The sequence below is a fragment of the Populus trichocarpa genome, chromosome 14 (genome assembly GCF_000002775.5).
Source record: "Populus trichocarpa isolate Nisqually-1 chromosome 14, P.trichocarpa_v4.1, whole genome shotgun sequence".
In the NCBI taxonomy this organism is placed as follows: domain Eukaryota; kingdom Viridiplantae; phylum Streptophyta; class Magnoliopsida; order Malpighiales; family Salicaceae; genus Populus; species Populus trichocarpa.
The window spans coordinates 8,801,954-8,819,959 of record NC_037298.2 but is presented as its reverse complement, the minus strand read 5'-3'; the positions used below and the strand labels follow the sequence as shown (position 1 = coordinate 8,819,959).

The following is an 18,006-nucleotide window of genomic DNA, read 5'->3' as shown; positions in this document are numbered from 1 at the left end:
TTCACATGAATGTTCCTTGATGAATTATAATGTCTAGCATATGTAAATATAAAGGTGTGGATGTCTGTTAATAAGAATAGTAGTCAAACTTGATAAAATAACTGCAGGGGCAGGGAAAATATCGTGGAGCATTAGCTAGGACGTCGGACATGGAAGAGACAAAGTAAGGATCTTGATGTGAAAGAAAGGAAATGAACACGGACGGAAATGTTAGACTATTCATGATCGATAAAGAAAAAGGTTCAAAGAGAATCATTGTAGTCCAAAGGAAAATGCTAGCTTCTAACCATTTGTTCAGTCTGTGTGACCTTCGATTATGAAGTGGCTGTTTTATTTTGAATATTAAAACAAAGATTTTCTCAAATAGTAAGGAGAAAAAAAATATAGAGGACTAGATTGCCAAAGTGATGATGCATATGGTTCTGATGAGTCAATTACGCAGGTGATGGGAAAACCAAAAGTGTAACCCTAGCTGCTTCAAGAGTTTTGTAAAAGAAGAGCGATGAGGATGACAATTTAGAAAACGAATCTGATGAGTCTAATAAAGATGATGCTCCTGGAGAGAATATAGTCATTGCTTCCAAAAAGGCCATCCTTTATAGCTAGAACAAAAGAATCTAGCAAAAACAATATCATATTGAAATTTAGGCACTAGCTAGGTTTAGAAATTCTGCATCAAAATATCTTTGTTGAAATAAGATTTAAGATATTTGGAACAAACAATATTGTATTCAAAATGTCTATTCCTTTGATATAGTCGATTTTAATTTCTGCAGAGGGAGGGGGCATTTTCATTATTATTATTGTTATTGTTATTGTATTATTTTTTAAATTATTAAATTTTTTTAGAATTTGAGGTGTTTTGAACATATCCAATGCATAGTTAGGGATGGCAAAGTAAGGTTTTGTATTATCCATATTCAAATCTGAATTCAAAATAACTACTCGAACCCGACTCAAAAAGGTACGAAATTTTTATACTCAAACCCAACTGATCGGTTTCGATACTTATCGGGTATTCATAACCCTAACCTGAATGTTATAATTTAAAACTATATTTGTAATTTTAGGATTTTGTTCCGTGCAAAAGGAGATATTTGGTTATTATCAATAATCATGCTACTTGCTCATGGGAAATGATACAATGATGCTGAGTAGGAGAGTAGAGTGATAACTATACTGAAACTTGAGAAATGATTCAGCATGGACCTTAAAATGGGGCATTTGCAGGGAGTTGCTTCCATACATAAATTGATGACAATGTTGTATTCAAAATGTCTATTCCTTGTTTAATACCTGACACTTAACTCAAAATTCAAACTTTGGAAGAGTTTCAGGTAAAGCCTTCAATCTGTCAACGCCACAAGCTTAACAATAATTTCTATTCTTTCACATCAAACCTGATCACTTCTCAACTTCCATGTATCTTTCCTTTGTAGGATGAAAAGTAGTTCTGGTTTGAGTCTTTATTGAAGCTTCTATTTTCCTCTGTGAACCATGAGATTTGACACTTGAAGCTATCTCAGCATTGCTTTTTTCTTTTCTTTTCTTTTTTTAAGGAAGAGGGGAAGGGAAGAAAGCCTTGGATTGCCTATGTACTGCTTTGACGGAATATAACCTCAAATTTGGCACCATTTTGAATTATCCTGACTTGGCCTCATTTAGAGCTTTGCCTGAGTTCAGGGAATAGCAAGAAGGGGTTTCCACTCAGCTTTCTCTCTCACATATTAAGCTTGTCGAATCACTTTTTCTGGGTTAACATTTGTACTTCAATCTCAGGTAGTTCTTAATACCCCAACCTCGTGTGGGCAGATTGTGAAAATAAACATGTCATGTCAGTATGGTTTGCACCTAAACATTCTTTATTCTACATGAGCTTAACCTCGAGTCTCTGGATTATGATACTATATAATTGAATTTTGGCAGCTCTTGGCTTTTACAGTTGAAAGGTTTAAACTTTAAATCCTTTGACATTATCTCTCATAACACTTAGCACGTTTACAGGCTAGGTTAGATGGAGAAGACATAGGCTATGGTTTTAATCGAGATCTCAAACTTATTAGTGAGGTCCAAGCCCCATCTCGCAGTGTTACAAGATTCTTTTATGCGGCATTCTCAGCAGCTGCAGGTATTTCACTGTTGTTCACAATTCCAAGGCTTTTTCGTGCTATTAAAGGTGGTGGTGATGCCCTGACCTCTGGGAAACTGCTGGAAATGCTGCCACCAACACTGGAGGTACCTTTGTCTCTCATACATAAAAACAAAGTTGGATTGATCTATACTGTAGTTGGTGAGAGAAACTTTGAATTTAGTTATTTTCCTCTGTTTACTTGTATAATTGATGAGTGCACTGAATATGATCATTGACTGACCCTTGTAGCTTGGTTCTAAAATGACTAAGGTTTTGAATCAGCAATCTACAGGCATCATAGTTCTTGTGGCATTATTTTTCTGGGACAACAAGAGAGGGGAAGAGCAACTTGCAGAGATTACAAAAGACGAAACTCTGTCAAGCTTGCCTTTTCACCTTTCCACAAATCAGGTTGTTGAACTTGTCCAGCTTCGAGACACCGTTAGACCAGTTAGTAACAAGACTTTTTTGTTTTTTACCCATCAAATTACATACATTGTGGTCTCATAATTACAAACTTAATAACAACAAAGTACTTTCCTGCACTTTTTCGCTAATGTCTGGTCTAAATATATGAACAGATAGCTATGAAAATATTGCCTTGTCCTCCATTCTAAATAAGGAAAACACCATCTGAAAGTGCACCATAATATTGTATCGTGATACTTTCTGCTGTGTTGAAGTGATTGAAACAGTTAAGATTGTTAGCTCCACTTTTACCAGCCAGCTACGTATCTCACTTTCAAAACATTTTGCAGCATCTTATTTTAGCATCCAAAATATTATCTGTTTAATGCCCTAAATTATGTGGCTTGGGTTTAAGGTGGTTTTAGCAGGGAAAGGAGACCGTTTCCCCGGCCGTGCAGAAAGCTGAGAGGTTCTGAACTGAGCTCCTCCGGCAAGGTGCTCTTTTACTTCCTGTTATTTGGGGTGAAAGCAGGGCTCCTGAAGTAGAGAAGAAAGGGTTTGGTGTTCCTCAAAAAGCAGCTACTCCTCTTCCTTCTACTGGGGTCAGATATAAAGGTTCCTTGAGTGTTTCTTTCTTTCGCTCCTAAGGATATGTGGGGACAGTATTGCAGCTTTTTTCCATTAGTATGCTGTCAACGTCAGGTTCATTTTCTAGGGATTTCTTTCTCGCTATTCCCAGCCTTATCTCGTTTGGGATCGAATAGCTTAGTAGAACTTTTGTTCCCTTTTTTTTTTTTTCCTCTTAGCTTTGATGACACCATGGTAGGAAGATTTCGAGAAATGAACTCATTCTGTGATTGCAAAATCAAAGTTGAAAGCTGAGATTTGATTTAGAGTCTAGGTTGTGTCACCAGCTGAATGGGAAAGGTCAGATGCTGCTCCATTTGTATTCATCTTTCCACCGTCACAAAAGTTAGACTGTAGTTCATTTTTGAAACAAATGGATATTTGACTTCTTGTACTTGTTGTCATTTTTAGGTTCTTCATGTAAGCATTATGCCAATTTACTTATCCTGGGATCATACAATTTTGTACCTTTCATGATCATGGATGAATGAATTATAAGCAGAAAATTGTTTGTCTCGCCTTACTGTTTTTGACCCCTGCTTAACTTGTAGATCTTAGTTTTCTTCCGGTTAGTAAGACTTTTTTAATTTATTTAGGCGGATAAGGGGTCGACAGAAGTCTGAAGGAGTTTCTCCTGGTGAGGATGTCTACGTGATACTTCACCTTGATGGTCGAGTTCGGAGATCAGGGAAAGTAAGTGCTTATGGTATCATTCGGCGTGCTTAGTGGAGATTGTACTATTACCAGGGAAACTTGAGCTGTGTTGAAGGTCACATTGTAGAGATAACAGTTTTTATTACTTGATTTGGTCACTTAATGCAGTAAAGATTGGAAGTCTGGAATTCATCAAAATTATTCCTGTCTTTCATCAGTTATCCAGCATCAGCATTGATGTTTGTAAAGCATCTAGCTGTTGAATCCATGTTATATACCGATTTCGCAATTCTTGAGCTACCATCTGACTGGTTTATGTCAGAGCACGACTTCTTGAACTGTAATTAGAATTTACAATTTCTCGTATTCTGCTATCGTCGGTGACTCCTATTTCTCTGCAGGGCATGCCTGACCGGCCACAAATTGTAAAGGAGTTGCCACCAATAGAAGCATTCTTGAGCAAGCTGGAAAGATAGCAGTCAGTGGTTCTGGCAATTCAAAGAATTTTGAGGGAAAACAAAAATAAGCACGTTCTTTCTGCCTCTTTTGTGATCGATGTTGTGATCTGTATACCATGCTTGGTGATATCTCATTGTGCCATCTCTGTTATAAAAGTGGTTTTAATGGAAGAAAGTTTGCCGCATTACAGAAAACCTATAATCCATTTATTTTTTCTAATTATTGTGAATTTTACCATGCAAATATTTAAGAGAATGGAGATACAGATATTGTTGACTAGAAAGTACTGTGGTGGTTCACGTATTCTATCGTACAGCAGAGCTTCTCGGTTTTATTTATTTATATAATCAACTTCCATTCGGATCATGATGTCCCAAACGCCACGCCTTGCCTTTATTAACCCTTTGTTTCTTGGATTCTTGAACAACGTTCTCAGGGAACTGAGCTGCTCATTGGCTTCCAAGATTTGAATGCACGTTCTGCATCATAAATAATGTAATTTCGTTTTTCCAAATATCGGTCTTTGCAAATCAGGTTTCCCAGATTCCTTTTGGAGATGTAGAAAGATTTGAGTAAGAATCCACCAAATACATGATAATTATTGAAAGGGAAAAGCAAAATCCACAGCTCGTACTGGTTGGGACACTGCAGTATACTTCTCTTACATTCATGAAGAACTCAACTTTACTCCAATGGCCACTAGATTTGTTCTTGGTGAGACTCTTTCTCAAGCTAGGGTTCCATCTTAAAAGATAGACTGTTGCAGTGAATTTCCCAAGTTAAGACACATTTTCTCTCTCAATTATGAACTGGATATGAGCTGCAGACCTCAACTCTTGGCAGCATGTTTCATTTGTAATCGTTTAACCGTGTGTGTATGCTCAGGGAAGTTCTCAACATACGACAAAATGGGTGGTGGCATATTCTTCGTTTTCTTCCCTTTCTTTTTTTTATCAATTTCTCCTAGTAGGTATTGAACAGTTCAAGAATTATCAGATTTTCCTCATGCTAGTTAGAACCAGTTTGAACTTGTTCCGTGAAAGGAACGAGCCTGGTCAAAGATTTGACTTCACCTATTATTAAAAAATTCTCGATTCTCGGGTTAGGTTTTGCTTCGTGTTCTTGTGCTGATTATTTTATAGTCCTTAGATTTGGACGTTTGGGCGGACTTGCACCGTTACGTTTCATGAAAATTTAGGTTTTTTTTTAATTTAAAATTAATTTTTTATTATTTTTTAAATTGTTTTGATGTTTTAATATTAAAATTATTTTTTAAAAAATAAAAAAATATTATTTTAATAAATTTCTAAATAAAAAATACTTTTAAAAACAAATTCTATTACAATTACAAGCATGTTTTCCGTACAAAAAGGGCAGCAACATCCATCTAATTGCAGAACTACCATAAGCACCATGTTTCCATTTCGCTTAAGTACCAATTATTGCAATTCATTATTAACCTAATTAATAATTATGAATGAGCTCATAGACTAAAATTAATATTTTAAAGCTTTTAATATATAAAGATGTCAAAATCATCAAAAATAAATAAAAATAAAAATTAATTTTTTTTTCAATTTATGTGCACTTTTATAAAGACATATACCTATCATGTTACCAAACACATTAAATAATGAATAAAACAATTTCATATTCAACTGGTGATGACGAGATCAGGGTGTCATATTTGTAAATAATGACAAGATTAAGGTCATTTGTCTTCACAATGAACCACTCGTAACCAAGTTGCTGGCCAGCTTTGTTATTAAATTACGCTTCTGTGAAGAAGATGCAACACAGGAGAAAAGAAACATAGAAGAGAAGCAAGAGAAAACAAAGAAGAAAAACAATGGCCAATTCCTACCGCTATCTCTTCCTCGTGTTGCTCCTTTCAGCTCTGATCATCTCTTCATCCACCGTCGATGCGAGTGAAGACCACAACCTCAACTGGGTCCCAACGAGAGCCAGAGGATGCCAAGGAACGGTGGCAGAATGCATGGGAAACGATGAGTTTGAGATGGACTCGGAGATAAACAGGCGCATATTGGCGACTAGCAACTACATAAGCTACGATGCTTTGGGGAAGAACAACGTACCATGTTCCCAGAGAGGTGCATCCTATTACAATTGCAAGACAGGTGCAGAGGCCAACCCTTATAGCCGTGGTTGCAGTGCTATTACTCGCTGCCGTAGTTGAGTGATTTTTTGTTTTTCTTCTTAAACTACCACTGCAATGTTTTGTGTATGGTATGTAGTTTGTTTAATTGTTGTTTTTTCTTTTTGAAACGCATGGTCAATCTTGTTTTTTCTAAATGAAATGTGAAGGGTCACATATAAATGCAGCAATCTGTTTTTCCATTGATATACATGGCCATGTCCTCGTTGCTTCCTGCTTTTCTTCTCTGCTACTTTCCATTTCCTGGCTATCTTCTTGTTTACTAATTATACAAGTTGCAAGAATTTTTGAGGGGTTTAGTTTGTTAAACCATGACCATTTGGGAGAGTGAGAGGACATCACATGCTTGGTGTTCTTCTTCTGAAAGATGCAAGGGAGCCCTTGATCCTTCCATTTCAATGTCCATTGTTATGGTCAAGGCATGAGAAAAATTATAACCGTTGAATAGCCTGTTTTTATGGCTTCAAAGCGTTGAAACTAAAAGGGCAATTGAAAGAAGACAGTAGTTGACAAATCTCCCCACGCCGTGAATTCTATGATTCGAATCTCTCAGTTGACAAAATATCAGCCGTTTGCAATAGAGAAAGACCTGCAGTTCTGCTAATTGTCGGGGATTAAAGACCTGTAGTTCTGCTAATTTCTCAGGTCCTTGCCTGCAATTTTCCTACCAGGAGAAGAGTATCTAATGAAAAGCATTAAGCTGCAAAGCAGAATAGATATATAACAAGTATTGTTCCAGCAAAACCTCCAAAAGGTGGAAACTTGAAAAGCCTTCCTAACTGGAAGCTCGTGCAAATACCAGAAATCAAATTTCAGGCAAATTAGGCAGTGCGGATAGGCTCAGACTTGGTGGTTCACCGTGATCAAAAGCTCATGTGCAGATAAAAAAAACACTTAAGCAAAATTAATAGCTAGTCTAACCTTAAGTAGTGCCATTATATAGGATAACGGCCAGCAATCTTATAGCAAGTTACAGAGTACACATGATGAAACCATATTAAATTAGAAGGCACAGGCGGATTAATTTTCAATCGCCATACATCATCCCAAACTTGTAAGCAAGTTTCTTCTACACAAGTAACTATTACTGACCACGAGAGGACAAACAGGGCTAGGAGCAAAATACAAAACACAAATTTAGATTTCTCGCAACATAAATGTTGAGAAGTCAGCATGAAATTAAACTTGTCCTTGGATTTCCACAGAATACGTGCTTGACTAATTCTAAGCAGAACCTTCCTCTGTCTTAAACTTGGATGGAGCCAATGGAGATGGAGAACCCTCAACTCCCATTTCTTCTCTAAGCTCGTCAATGCTTTTCTCCAAGTCATCTATGCGGTTTCCCATTTCATCAAGTGCATTGAAGTCAAGGAAACAAAATAAACAATGTCCATGGACCCATAAATAGTGAAAAGCACAGACAAGAATATCAGAAACCTTTTCTGCATAAAAGATCATAGTATACATGACAGGCACCTCCCATTAATATCAATCACAGAGCAAGTTAGAATATGTCTGTTCGTACCCCATGTCAGATTCCCACCCCTCCAAATTAGAGAAGTAAAAACAATAGTAAGGATATTCTTCGAAACAATGGAGTCCGACATTGTTTGGAACCTACTTTGCTGCCAAAAAAAGATTCATCAGCCAGTAACGATAGCATAAGCTAAAAGGAGAAGCGAGATCTAAATGACAACTCACCATCTGCTGAAGAAGATGTTGGACCTGAAAAAGCCAATACAATTAAGTCAGAATTATGGTTTAAATATAACATAGGTTCATCAAAAAAAAAAAACACAGTCCCATCAAATCATCCTTGCTTGGCTCCGCTAATTTCTAGAAAGTACGTTTCAAATTCTAAGGAATAGCAAAACACAAGAAATTTTAAAAATTAGAAACCATATCAGCCAAACAAACCATTGCTCAGATTTTTCATGTTCCAACTTCGTTAAAAAAAAAAAAAAAAACAGAGTCTAGAGTATTTTTTTTGTTGTTGCAAACCAAGGATTAATTGAGTATTTAAAGCGACCATTCAAAAACATGGAGAACGTTAAGGAACTCACAAAAGCAGTCATGTCGGCAGTGCTTTGCTTGGGATCCTCGGAATCATGTCCTTCCTGTCAAAATAACCACCATCTCGATAAACAACATTCTCTAACCTAAAACTAAAGGATAAATCTTGCCGTAAATGAAAATAAAAAAATTGATTAGCTTGATAGAAAAGATCTGATCAAGCACCAAAAGCTACATTTTGAAAATTAAATTTTCTGAAACCCTAAAACCATGCAAATCAGAAGAGGTAAGAGTGGAAAGAGAGGAAAAAAGAAGTAACCATTGCTTGCTATGCTGGTTGGTCTCTGTCTGCACGGTACTAGAGTGGCTGTAATGATACTAGTACTGATAGTATAAAGCACTGAGCGTTGAAGGAGAAACAAGGAGAGTGAAAACGAAAGGAAAAGGACAGGCTCGCGTTTATCAAAAATTTTCTTCTGGTGATGATGATTAATTTACCCATATGCCATTAACAAAATTTGAATTTCAAATTTCAAATTTCAAATTTAGCAAACCGGCTAAAAGACCCATCTGCCGGTCCACTCGCAAAATCTTTTCTCTTTTTTTTTTCCAGCCCTTTAAGTAAGGTTTGGAAGTTCAAAACCAACTATAAAGAATTAATAACCCCATTTTTTCAGAGCGTATCAAGTATTTGAATTTCTTGATATTATTCATTATTTATCAGGTAAAATATTTAGAAATTCATAAATTATCTATCGATATCTATTATCTACTAATATATATTATTCAATAAAAAATAAAATAATTCATATATATATTATTGTATTAAAATATTTCGACGTCCAGGTTTTGGATTGTGTTTAACAGTATTCATAATGCCCATCATCCATAAAATTACATAACTATCCAAAAATACACTCATTTGGGATTAAATCATCATCCCTAAACTAGTCATTTTTGTACTTGGAACATGCCATCACACCCTTTGTGTATAAACTATGAACTACACCCTTTGTGTATAAACTATGAACTACAGATTGGTGAGAGCGAGAGAGAGAGAGTGAACTGCCCCAGTCAAGAAGAAATGGAGATGGCGATTAACCCCAGAACAAATGTAGTTCAGGATTGAAATTTAAGTGATGGTTGACTGCTATAATAACACCCACCTAATAACCCGAAACAAGTACCAAAACATTAGCATAAAGAAAACAAGCATGTGCAGAAGAGAAAAGACATCTTCCCAGGTCAAGAAAAAAACGAGAGTCTGGCACAATCAAACCATAAAAGCAAATAAGAGATTTCGATTTGTTAAACGAAGATAAAAATAAAAAGGAGTGCAGAGGAAGGAGCTACTCTGTTGTTCTCTCTGTTTTGCATTCATGTTGCTTTTCCATATTTGATTTTGAGTTCCAAAATTACATCGGGGGAAAGAGAGAATTCTTCTGAAACAAAACAAAAAAAACCTTGGAGACTCATTTTTCCTTCTTTCTAGTGGACAATTTCTCCTCCACATAAGGATATTCAGATTGAGCAGACCATAGGCCCCATAGTATAAGTAAATGGAGACAGAGAAGAAGAGCAGATGAATAATTGTTTGAAGGATAGACATTCCAGCAAAACTCCACACCTACAAACAAAATCAAACTGCATGCCAGAGCACCAAAACTGATTATATAATGATCATGATAAAGCAGAAAAGTTATGCAAATATTGTTGGGGCAGGAAAGCAAAGTGGGAAAATTTTACCGGAGTGATGTTGGGAAATGTGTTTTCCACAATAGGTAAGGCAAGCTATAGAAGTACCTGAAGTAGGAGATGTGCCATTACATTACTATTTCATTCACACGAAAAGCAGAACATGAAATTTAAATGCCAAATTTTCATACTTTTCCAATATCATCCCGAGTCATGAATTTGGGCCGGCCAAGTACCATCTTCACAGGAATATATAGATGCAGCAGAAAATATTCAACGAATGAAAGAAATATAAATCTATTAAAGAGACATGCCTCGTGTGAGGCTTGTATTTTTTGGGGCATGATAACACCATCCTAATGAAAAGATAAATGAAGAAAAAATAGGAATAATAAAGACACTTAGAAAACCAATGACGCTGGTTACAAAGCGGATCATCATATCATGATAGATTACTATTGTACTCTCCTCATAGTCATATCTTTCTACTGTGAATGAGTCAATGCATATATATTTACGTCAACATGGAGGCAAAGCTCTAAGTTGGTGCTTTATAGACATTGAGGAAATAAAATGGATGATTCACCAGGAGCTACTATTGAAAATACATAGCTAGAAATGCAGACAAACTCTACCTCATGAACATTGATATGTTCATTTCAAACAAACAAACAAAAAATTTAAAACATTCTATTGATTACTACTAGCCCTGACATAAAGCATGTCCATCTTATTTTTGTTCTTCTGCTTTCATTAAGAAGAATGAGAGGAAAGATGGGAGTGGACCACCCTTGACAGATAGTAGAGAGGCTAAATGGAATTGGGCCATAAAAGATTACAATTTGCAGTCAAGTTTACTGGATTATGTGCACTTGTACAATTGGTTTTATGAATTCTATTTGTATCCAGAAAACACAAGTGGAATAGAGAATTGTTTTGCAGTTCGTTAATAAAAGCATCAGCTTTCCAGACAGGTGAGAAGACATATACATTCAAGGACATGGCATGGACAGCCATCACAAAGGTAATTAGGAGGCGCTTTGGTCATACCCTACAAGGTATGCCTCTTCCCTCCTTCACATACTGCATTTTCCCTCCTTAATATACTCTGACAAGCTGGTTGTTAGAGATATTGAAAACATTCAGACTGGGTGAAAAAAATAGTTCATTCAAATGAGCAGGCTTCAAGTTTCATAAGGTTTTTCCTCACATCTAGTTAAATCGAGGTACAAAAAATCCTGGTTGGAGAAAAGTTGATGTATTATGAGCAGTTATCACAGTAATGGATTTGCATAACAGATGTACCAAAAAATGGAGGCGAACACAATCACAAACAAACAGACAAACACAGAAAAGGGAAGGACAGAAAGATGTAGCCCAGGAAAAACACGAGTCATGTCAAAAGAGCATACCAAGAATAAAATTGATAGTGCAGCAAAAGAACATACCAAGAATAAAATTGATAATGCAGCGAGCGAGCGCATACAATGCCAATGAAGTTCCCAGCAAACAGAGTTGTCATGATATCTGAATCCATCACACCAAAATTTAGAGTACAAAACAAGAAGAGGGAAAAACTGAGGCGGTGGAAGGAAGACAGCTACTTAATTAATAGAGAAGCAAAGGAAAAGGATCCCTGCCATCCTTAGACTAAGATAGTCACAACTTACGTTCTTCCTTGAGAATCTTAAGGCCTGAACTGCTAGAACTTGAAAGTGCAGATGTAACTTTAGAATGCAAAAACTTAAAAAGTCGTCCTTCGTGCCTGAAATGAAAATATCAATAAGTATTGAGTGAACAACTCCAGAAAGATCCACGGGTGCGTTTTCTCTCTCTCCCTCTCTTTTTTTTGAGAAATTGTCACAAGTGTATTAAAATGAGCATTTTAGAGCAAAGTTTCCACAATAGCGCTCAAAAAATGCAGAATTTGAATCTGCTGAACCAATTCTCTATGCAGACATGGAAAAACATCAGCTAGAGCCATCTTGTTCCAATTTATATGGACACAGACATGGTTATCTATCCAGTATGGCCAAAAATAGAAAGATAAGAGAGTAAGACAGCTGTCAAATTAGACATTGTTTGACTTCAATTAGTGAATTTACTACATCAAATAAGATATGATCCTGTGCATGGAGTATATCTATGATTCAGGGACGAATACATAGAATCATAATACTTAAACACTTAAGTAGCTTCTCATAAAATATTTTCAGTCTCCACCATAACATCTCATAGCCCCAATAGTTATCACAGATATGGATTTAGTACTTGCAATAGAGAGAATTGACTCTGTAATTACCTGCACCATTTATAATGAGCAAAAGTAGCAAGCAACCCAAGGTGAGCAATCAGCAAAGAGATTGCAAATTGCTTTGATACAAAAACTGGTTCAGGAATGAACTTGAAGTTAACAGACCTAATAGAAAACAAAGATATGATTCAACAAAAAAGCAATCGCAATGATCACAAAAGAAAATAGTACAAAGCCTAACTAATAAAGAGCACCAAATCACATAGGGTTCTGCATAAAATATTTTACATAATCCACATTTTCCTTTATTTGGGCAGCACAGGAAACTTCATCAAAATAAACAGTTTTCTAATCAACCAGAAATATTTGTTCATCATAGAAGAACATATTTTCATATCATGATATGGGGAGAATATTTTATAGAGAGTTACAAACTCCCTTTCTCCCATTAACATCAGTATCCAACGACTTCAACCACAAAACCACCCCACCACTAAAATTCTCATTGTTGTCTCATCAATCACCACTACCACAACCAACATCAACTTACCCAACTGACCACCATAATCAATTCTCAATCATAACCCTTTTTTTTTGTAATCGAATACCAAACATTTGAAAATATTTTACACAACAAATGCACCAAAAATATCTTGCACTAGCTATTGAACCCTAGGAGGGGTAGGGTGGGATTTAGGAGGTGGAGAAGGCTAGGCCCACTGTGTAGCCCAAGACCCATTGGACCTCCTAGTAAACAAAAAAAAAACTAATATTAACCATAAATTAGCTGCAATGCGTAGTGAGAACTTAATGAATAAAATGAACAGACAACAAACAACAAACAATGCTATCTATACAAAATTCTCGTCACTTTCCAGCTGGCAAGCTATGGAAAACTTTTCATACCCCACCCTTCAGTAAATTGATGGATCAATGTCAGGTATTGTGGTTATGCAGTTCCTAAAATGATTTTAATCTGTAGAAACTGCCATAAGGAATTCTATAATTATATTCTTTGGATCTTCACAAAGTACTAGCATTGACTGTTGTAAATGTGGGGTTCTTCAAGGTACTAGCAATGAGGTAGTGTTGTATAATAGCAATGATGTTATGGGGAAGGGATGTAGTAGAAGCTGGAAATCTTGACAGTAAAGAGTGTTGTGGCAGGTGAGGACTTAAGAGTATTAGTGGGGTGTGAAGTGACAAAGCACTCCAATATTGAGGTGATGATTGTGTGGTAAATGGGGGTGTCCAAGGAGTACTTTGGGAGCGCACAACATAAGAGAATAAACAAGCACTGAGGAGGAAAAGGTTATATAGTGAGAGAAAGTGAGGTTAGAGAGAGAAGCTCTCATTTGAGTGAATGATCAAAAGGCCCCAATAGGATTGTGCCAAATGCCTAGGGTGTCAGAGGCTTGGATTAATGTGTTCAAGAGAACACATAGTTACGCTGAGAACATTTTGTACTCTCAAGATAGCCTGCTCCTCCCCCCCCAAGCCTCTGTCTACTGCATCCCTTCTCCACTACAACCTAGTTAATAGCAACATATCCCATTGATCTATCTATAACTGTCATGTCTAATGAGAATTTCCTAAAACATGTGCAAAAATGCACATACATAAGTACATTCTAAACAGTTCTTAAGAATCTTTTGAACAAGGACTAAAAAAGTAGTACCAAAAGTGGATGAACACACGACCAAGATTGAAGGCTCTTGATATATATGCGATCGGATGTGAGACTAAAAAGGGCAGCCCCGCCAAAATCTGCAGAACCATTGACCAATGATGTGAAATGAATGAAGAAATTGCTAAGACAAAGGCCTCTTCACCACATTAATTGCAGTTGCAGTCCAACTCACCTAACCACAGTGGAAAAGAAATTTAGAATCATGTGTCCGAACTTCCAACATTAGAAACACTCTGCAAGTATATTTCATGAAAAGAAATATCATGATTGGACACAAGATTTAAGTGCCTAATGTTGAGGGACATTTTGATGTGTACATAATCCATCCCTGAGAACAAAAGAGGGAAAGGTAGAGCACCTGAACCAGGGCTGCACAAGCTAAAGCCGATATCACCCCGTAGATATTCATAGCCTGCAGAAAATGTTTCCAATAACTTGAGAAATTCAGATGTACATTCTGAGAAACTTAAATGAGTAAATAATAAAATACCTTCAACATGAGGAGTAACAAAGGTGGAGCATAGAGGAGCACATTCATCTTTATCGAAACAGCCCCACTGCACAAAATACACACACACATATAGATAGTTACATATCTATTATTAATATCAAATTCTGCACAAAGAAGGTAAATGCACAACCTGAAAAGAATCAGTCCCAGATGCCACTTTTGGTAAAGAATCGTGGCCAATGCAGCATGGAGGAGTGTCATTGCAAAACAGTCATTGAAGAGGCGAAGAACAAAGATCGAGTGCACTCTTTTTGAGAGAGAAAGCAGGATAAGAGCCCACCAAGGAAGCTGCGAATTAAGAAAAAATGTGAGCCACTATCAAGGTGTGGAGTAAAGAAAACTCGTGAATAATCTAGAAAGAAATAATAAACCTAAATGGGAATTTTCTTACTAAGATTGGTTAGGTGCACAACTGAGAGTACTGTTTGAGGTGTTAGATATACACAGTTATTAAAGCTTGAATCCCAGATGTCCAACAACTATTGGCGTAAAGCCCCACAAAAAACTACATTTTTTTTACCTAAGCAATACGTCTTAAGAAGATAATTCATTACATAAATGCGTTTTCCCCTCTAACTCATCATATAAATGTGCTTTCCCCTTAAAATTGAAGCAATTCAAAGATTTAGGATATCAACACGACCACCAGTGAAGCTATCAGAGAAAGCATTGTGATAATTATCAATGCTGGATTATGTCTAGTGACTGGAGAGTGCAACAGATTTGATTTTATACTTGTACTAAAATATGGTTTGATGAGCCTAAATCGAACGTATGTGTCCAGCAGCAGCAGCTGTTATGCTTTCATCACATCTTCACAATTTTGCTCCTACCTCATCATTTAGTGACTACAGTGAAGGACCCATCTGCACTTGCTGGAGCCTCAGCAAACTCTTATTACTTAATTCCCAACTCAATAGGATTGTTCTGCTGCCATCAAATTGTTTAATAAGCATAAAGTGGGAGATTTTGGCAGCTCAGAACACCACAAAAATGGATGCTCTGACTATACTAGGATAATAACAATATACCATCATTTAAATTTCCAGATTCAGGCGTCAAATAACAAATGCTACATTTTATTCGCATTGCTTTTGACCACACATCAGTTTCATGTAGATGTCTAGTGATGCAAAAAACACTATTTTAAGAAAACTGCAGAAAATTTTCATACCACTTCAGTTTTCACATAGATGAAGATGACGATAGACAGGTTTATGATGTATAAGATGCCAAACAAGATCTGCAATCACAAAATGAACAGAAACAGTGAGGTAATAATTTCATGCAAGCACAAAAGCAAACTGCTTACAAGGAACATCTGTAACACAACCAAAAGAAACAAGAAGTTGGTAGAAGGGACAAAGCAGACAAAGGTGTATTACTGATTAGCAGTCACAGACTTCAATTTTTCGCAATCAAAACCAATAATTATAAGGGACGAAACCCGTTTAATCGCAGCCCTCAATGAATTGATAACACAAACACGATTTCACCAGGCAAGTTGTTCAAAACAGGGTCTTTTGCATCATATAGCAATGATAAGCAGTAACGAAGAGAAGTACTTATTCCACGCCCTACAATGGTCCAAAATGGGACTTAAATTGATTACCTGAGCTGGATAAACCTCCCCTCCTGTAATAAATCGAATGGCTGAGTAAATATACAGAAAACCAGCAGGATAAACCAGTGGCCCCGTATCGCCTTTCAAGTTAGTGTAGTCCCTTTCTCCTCCAAGAAACCCAGTAACCTGTTTGTTATTTTGCATTATCCCCTTCATTAGTTGTTTCAACTAATAATTAAAGATGCCCAAAAGTCAAAATTTTATTAATTGAATCTCAGTCATTTTTCAGTGCAATTACAAAACATGCACTCATAGAGAAAATAAATAATCAGCACCTGTGACATGTAAGCGTCCCAGTCAATTTTGGTATCTGAGAATCAATGAAACCAAGCATTTTTATGCCAACGAAAAAACAAAAGGCCAGATAAATATATAGAAAGAAACAAAAGGAAGTGGAAATAATGAGCTTACAGGGAACGTAAGCGATGATAAGAGCGACGAGGAGGGCATCCATGAAAATTAAAGCCAATGCGAAGGCCGCTTTGGGGTTTTTGAAAATCTGGGGTCTTCGTGAGCGTGAGGGTTGTAGCTTTCTGCCTGGTTTGAGAGCCATGGGATGGCTTTCCTTTGTCGTCTCCCTGCTATGCTTCGTTACAGTTACGATTGAAAGAAAGAGAGAGGCAAGAATACATGCCCTGGAGCTAATGATAGAGAATAAAGGAGAGCTGCCTGGAATTGGTTTTTTTAGTTCAATTTGTTAGGCATTCCTAGAAAATAAAAGGGTTTTCTTTTTATTTTTTTACCGCTTCAAAAAAACATTTATAAATTATCAAATTCTTTTAGAATCCGTTTAGTTCATCAAAAGTGATTTTCTCTAAATTATTTTTTAATTTTTATTATATTTTTTATTATTAATAAAATTGGCACGGAAAATATTTTTTAAATAAAAACAAATTTTGTTTGATTTATAAGAAAATATTCGGAAAATATTTTTTAAAAATTGTGAAAATTTTAAAAATATTTTATTGTTTATTAATTATATTAAAAATATAATTTAATTAGCGAAAAGCGAGCTGACCCGTTACAAGTTTGCTATCAATCTGTGAACATATGATCAGGTGTGAAAAAACCATCTGTAAATTTTCTATTTAATCTCTATTAATTCTGTTTTAAAAATATTTTAAAAAAATTAAAAAAATTTTATTTTTTATTTTAAATTAATATTTTTTTATATTTATATATATATACTAATATTAAAAATAATTTTTAAAAAATAAAAAAAATATTATTTTAATATATTTTTAAATAAAAAATATTTTAAAAAATAACCACTAAATTTATTCCAACACTTTGTGACATCAATCCATTCCTCGAAGGAAGTAACTCCATCAATGTTTCAAGTTTCCTGCTTTCCACCAAGTCCCTAATTAAACTGTTCCATTCATCATTCTATTTCACATACTGTCCATTTTAGGCTTCTGAAGTGTCAGAGAGAGACCATCTCATCCAGTGCTACTGTAATAACCTAGTGACTAATTAGACTGCACTGTATAAACATCGTAGAAGAAATTACTTGGGGATTTTTCAACCTGACAGAACTTTCTAGAGTGTTTCTAATGAGACCATGAAATTAAGATGGAAAATGCTGCTTGTCTGCACGCTTATTCTGCTAAAATAATCCCACGGAAAAAGAACAACAAGTTACTTCTTTACGTTCACTGCTGACAGAAAATCAACCATTACATAAGAACATAATAGCTGTACTTTTTTACGTTCACTATTAACTGGCCCTTCCCTGGTTCACCTTCATTTTGTCCCTGGAGT

The 18,006-nt window shown here is 36.0% G+C and overlaps 3 protein-coding genes and 1 long non-coding RNA gene across 7 annotated transcripts; 2 read left to right on the top strand and 2 right to left on the bottom strand.

The window, feature by feature from the left end:
• The first annotated feature begins 1,185 nt into the window (after positions 1-1,185).
• LOC112324094 (uncharacterized) lies at positions 1,186-3,683 on the top strand. Of its 2 annotated transcripts, XR_002977772.2 has the most exons (3): positions 1,186-1,337; positions 1,560-1,779; positions 2,005-3,683. It is a non-coding gene; the product is annotated as an uncharacterized LOC112324094 (long non-coding RNA). The 2 variants fall into 2 exon arrangements; XR_002977771.2 differs by having other exon boundaries at positions 1,186-1,779.
• Positions 3,684-6,045: 2,362 nt separating this feature from the next.
• On the top strand, positions 6,046-6,643 carry LOC7491312 (protein RALF-like 1). The gene has a single exon (XM_002320982.4). It carries the CDS (start codon positions 6,129-6,131, stop codon positions 6,474-6,476), a length of 348 nt encoding a protein of 115 aa, XP_002321018.2. The 5' UTR covers positions 6,046-6,128; the 3' UTR covers positions 6,477-6,643.
• Positions 6,644-7,439: 796 nt separating this feature from the next.
• Positions 7,440-8,991, bottom strand: LOC7491311 (heat shock factor-binding protein). Its single transcript, XM_024585569.2, has 5 exons — positions 8,788-8,991; positions 8,519-8,572; positions 8,157-8,180; positions 8,038-8,080; positions 7,440-7,810 (listed from the first exon to the last, which is right to left on the bottom strand). The coding sequence occupies exons 1-5, from the start codon at positions 8,788-8,790 to the stop codon at positions 7,680-7,682; spliced, it is 255 nt and encodes an 84-aa protein (XP_024441337.1). The 5' UTR covers positions 8,791-8,991; the 3' UTR covers positions 7,440-7,679.
• Positions 8,992-9,749: 758 nt separating this feature from the next.
• On the bottom strand, positions 9,750-16,947 carry LOC7457948 (dol-P-Man:Man(5)GlcNAc(2)-PP-Dol alpha-1,3-mannosyltransferase). Of its 3 annotated transcripts, none has more exons than XM_052447239.1 (13): positions 16,654-16,947; positions 16,518-16,552; positions 16,231-16,368; positions 15,793-15,861; positions 14,749-14,906; positions 14,598-14,664; positions 14,466-14,519; positions 14,096-14,184; positions 12,466-12,582; positions 11,834-11,928; positions 11,576-11,690; positions 10,215-10,271; positions 9,750-10,112 (listed from the first exon to the last, which is right to left on the bottom strand). In XM_052447239.1, the coding sequence occupies exons 1-13, from the start codon at positions 16,793-16,795 to the stop codon at positions 9,941-9,943; spliced, it is 1,308 nt and encodes a 435-aa protein (XP_052303199.1). In that variant the 5' UTR covers positions 16,796-16,947; the 3' UTR covers positions 9,750-9,940. The 3 variants fall into 3 exon arrangements, with proteins under 3 accessions (XP_052303199.1, XP_052303200.1, XP_052303201.1); XM_052447240.1 differs by having other exon boundaries at positions 11,612-11,690; positions 16,654-16,944; XM_052447241.1 differs by lacking the exon at positions 10,215-10,271 and having other exon boundaries at positions 9,750-10,095; positions 11,612-11,690.
• Between the last annotated feature and the right edge of the window lie 1,059 nt (positions 16,948-18,006).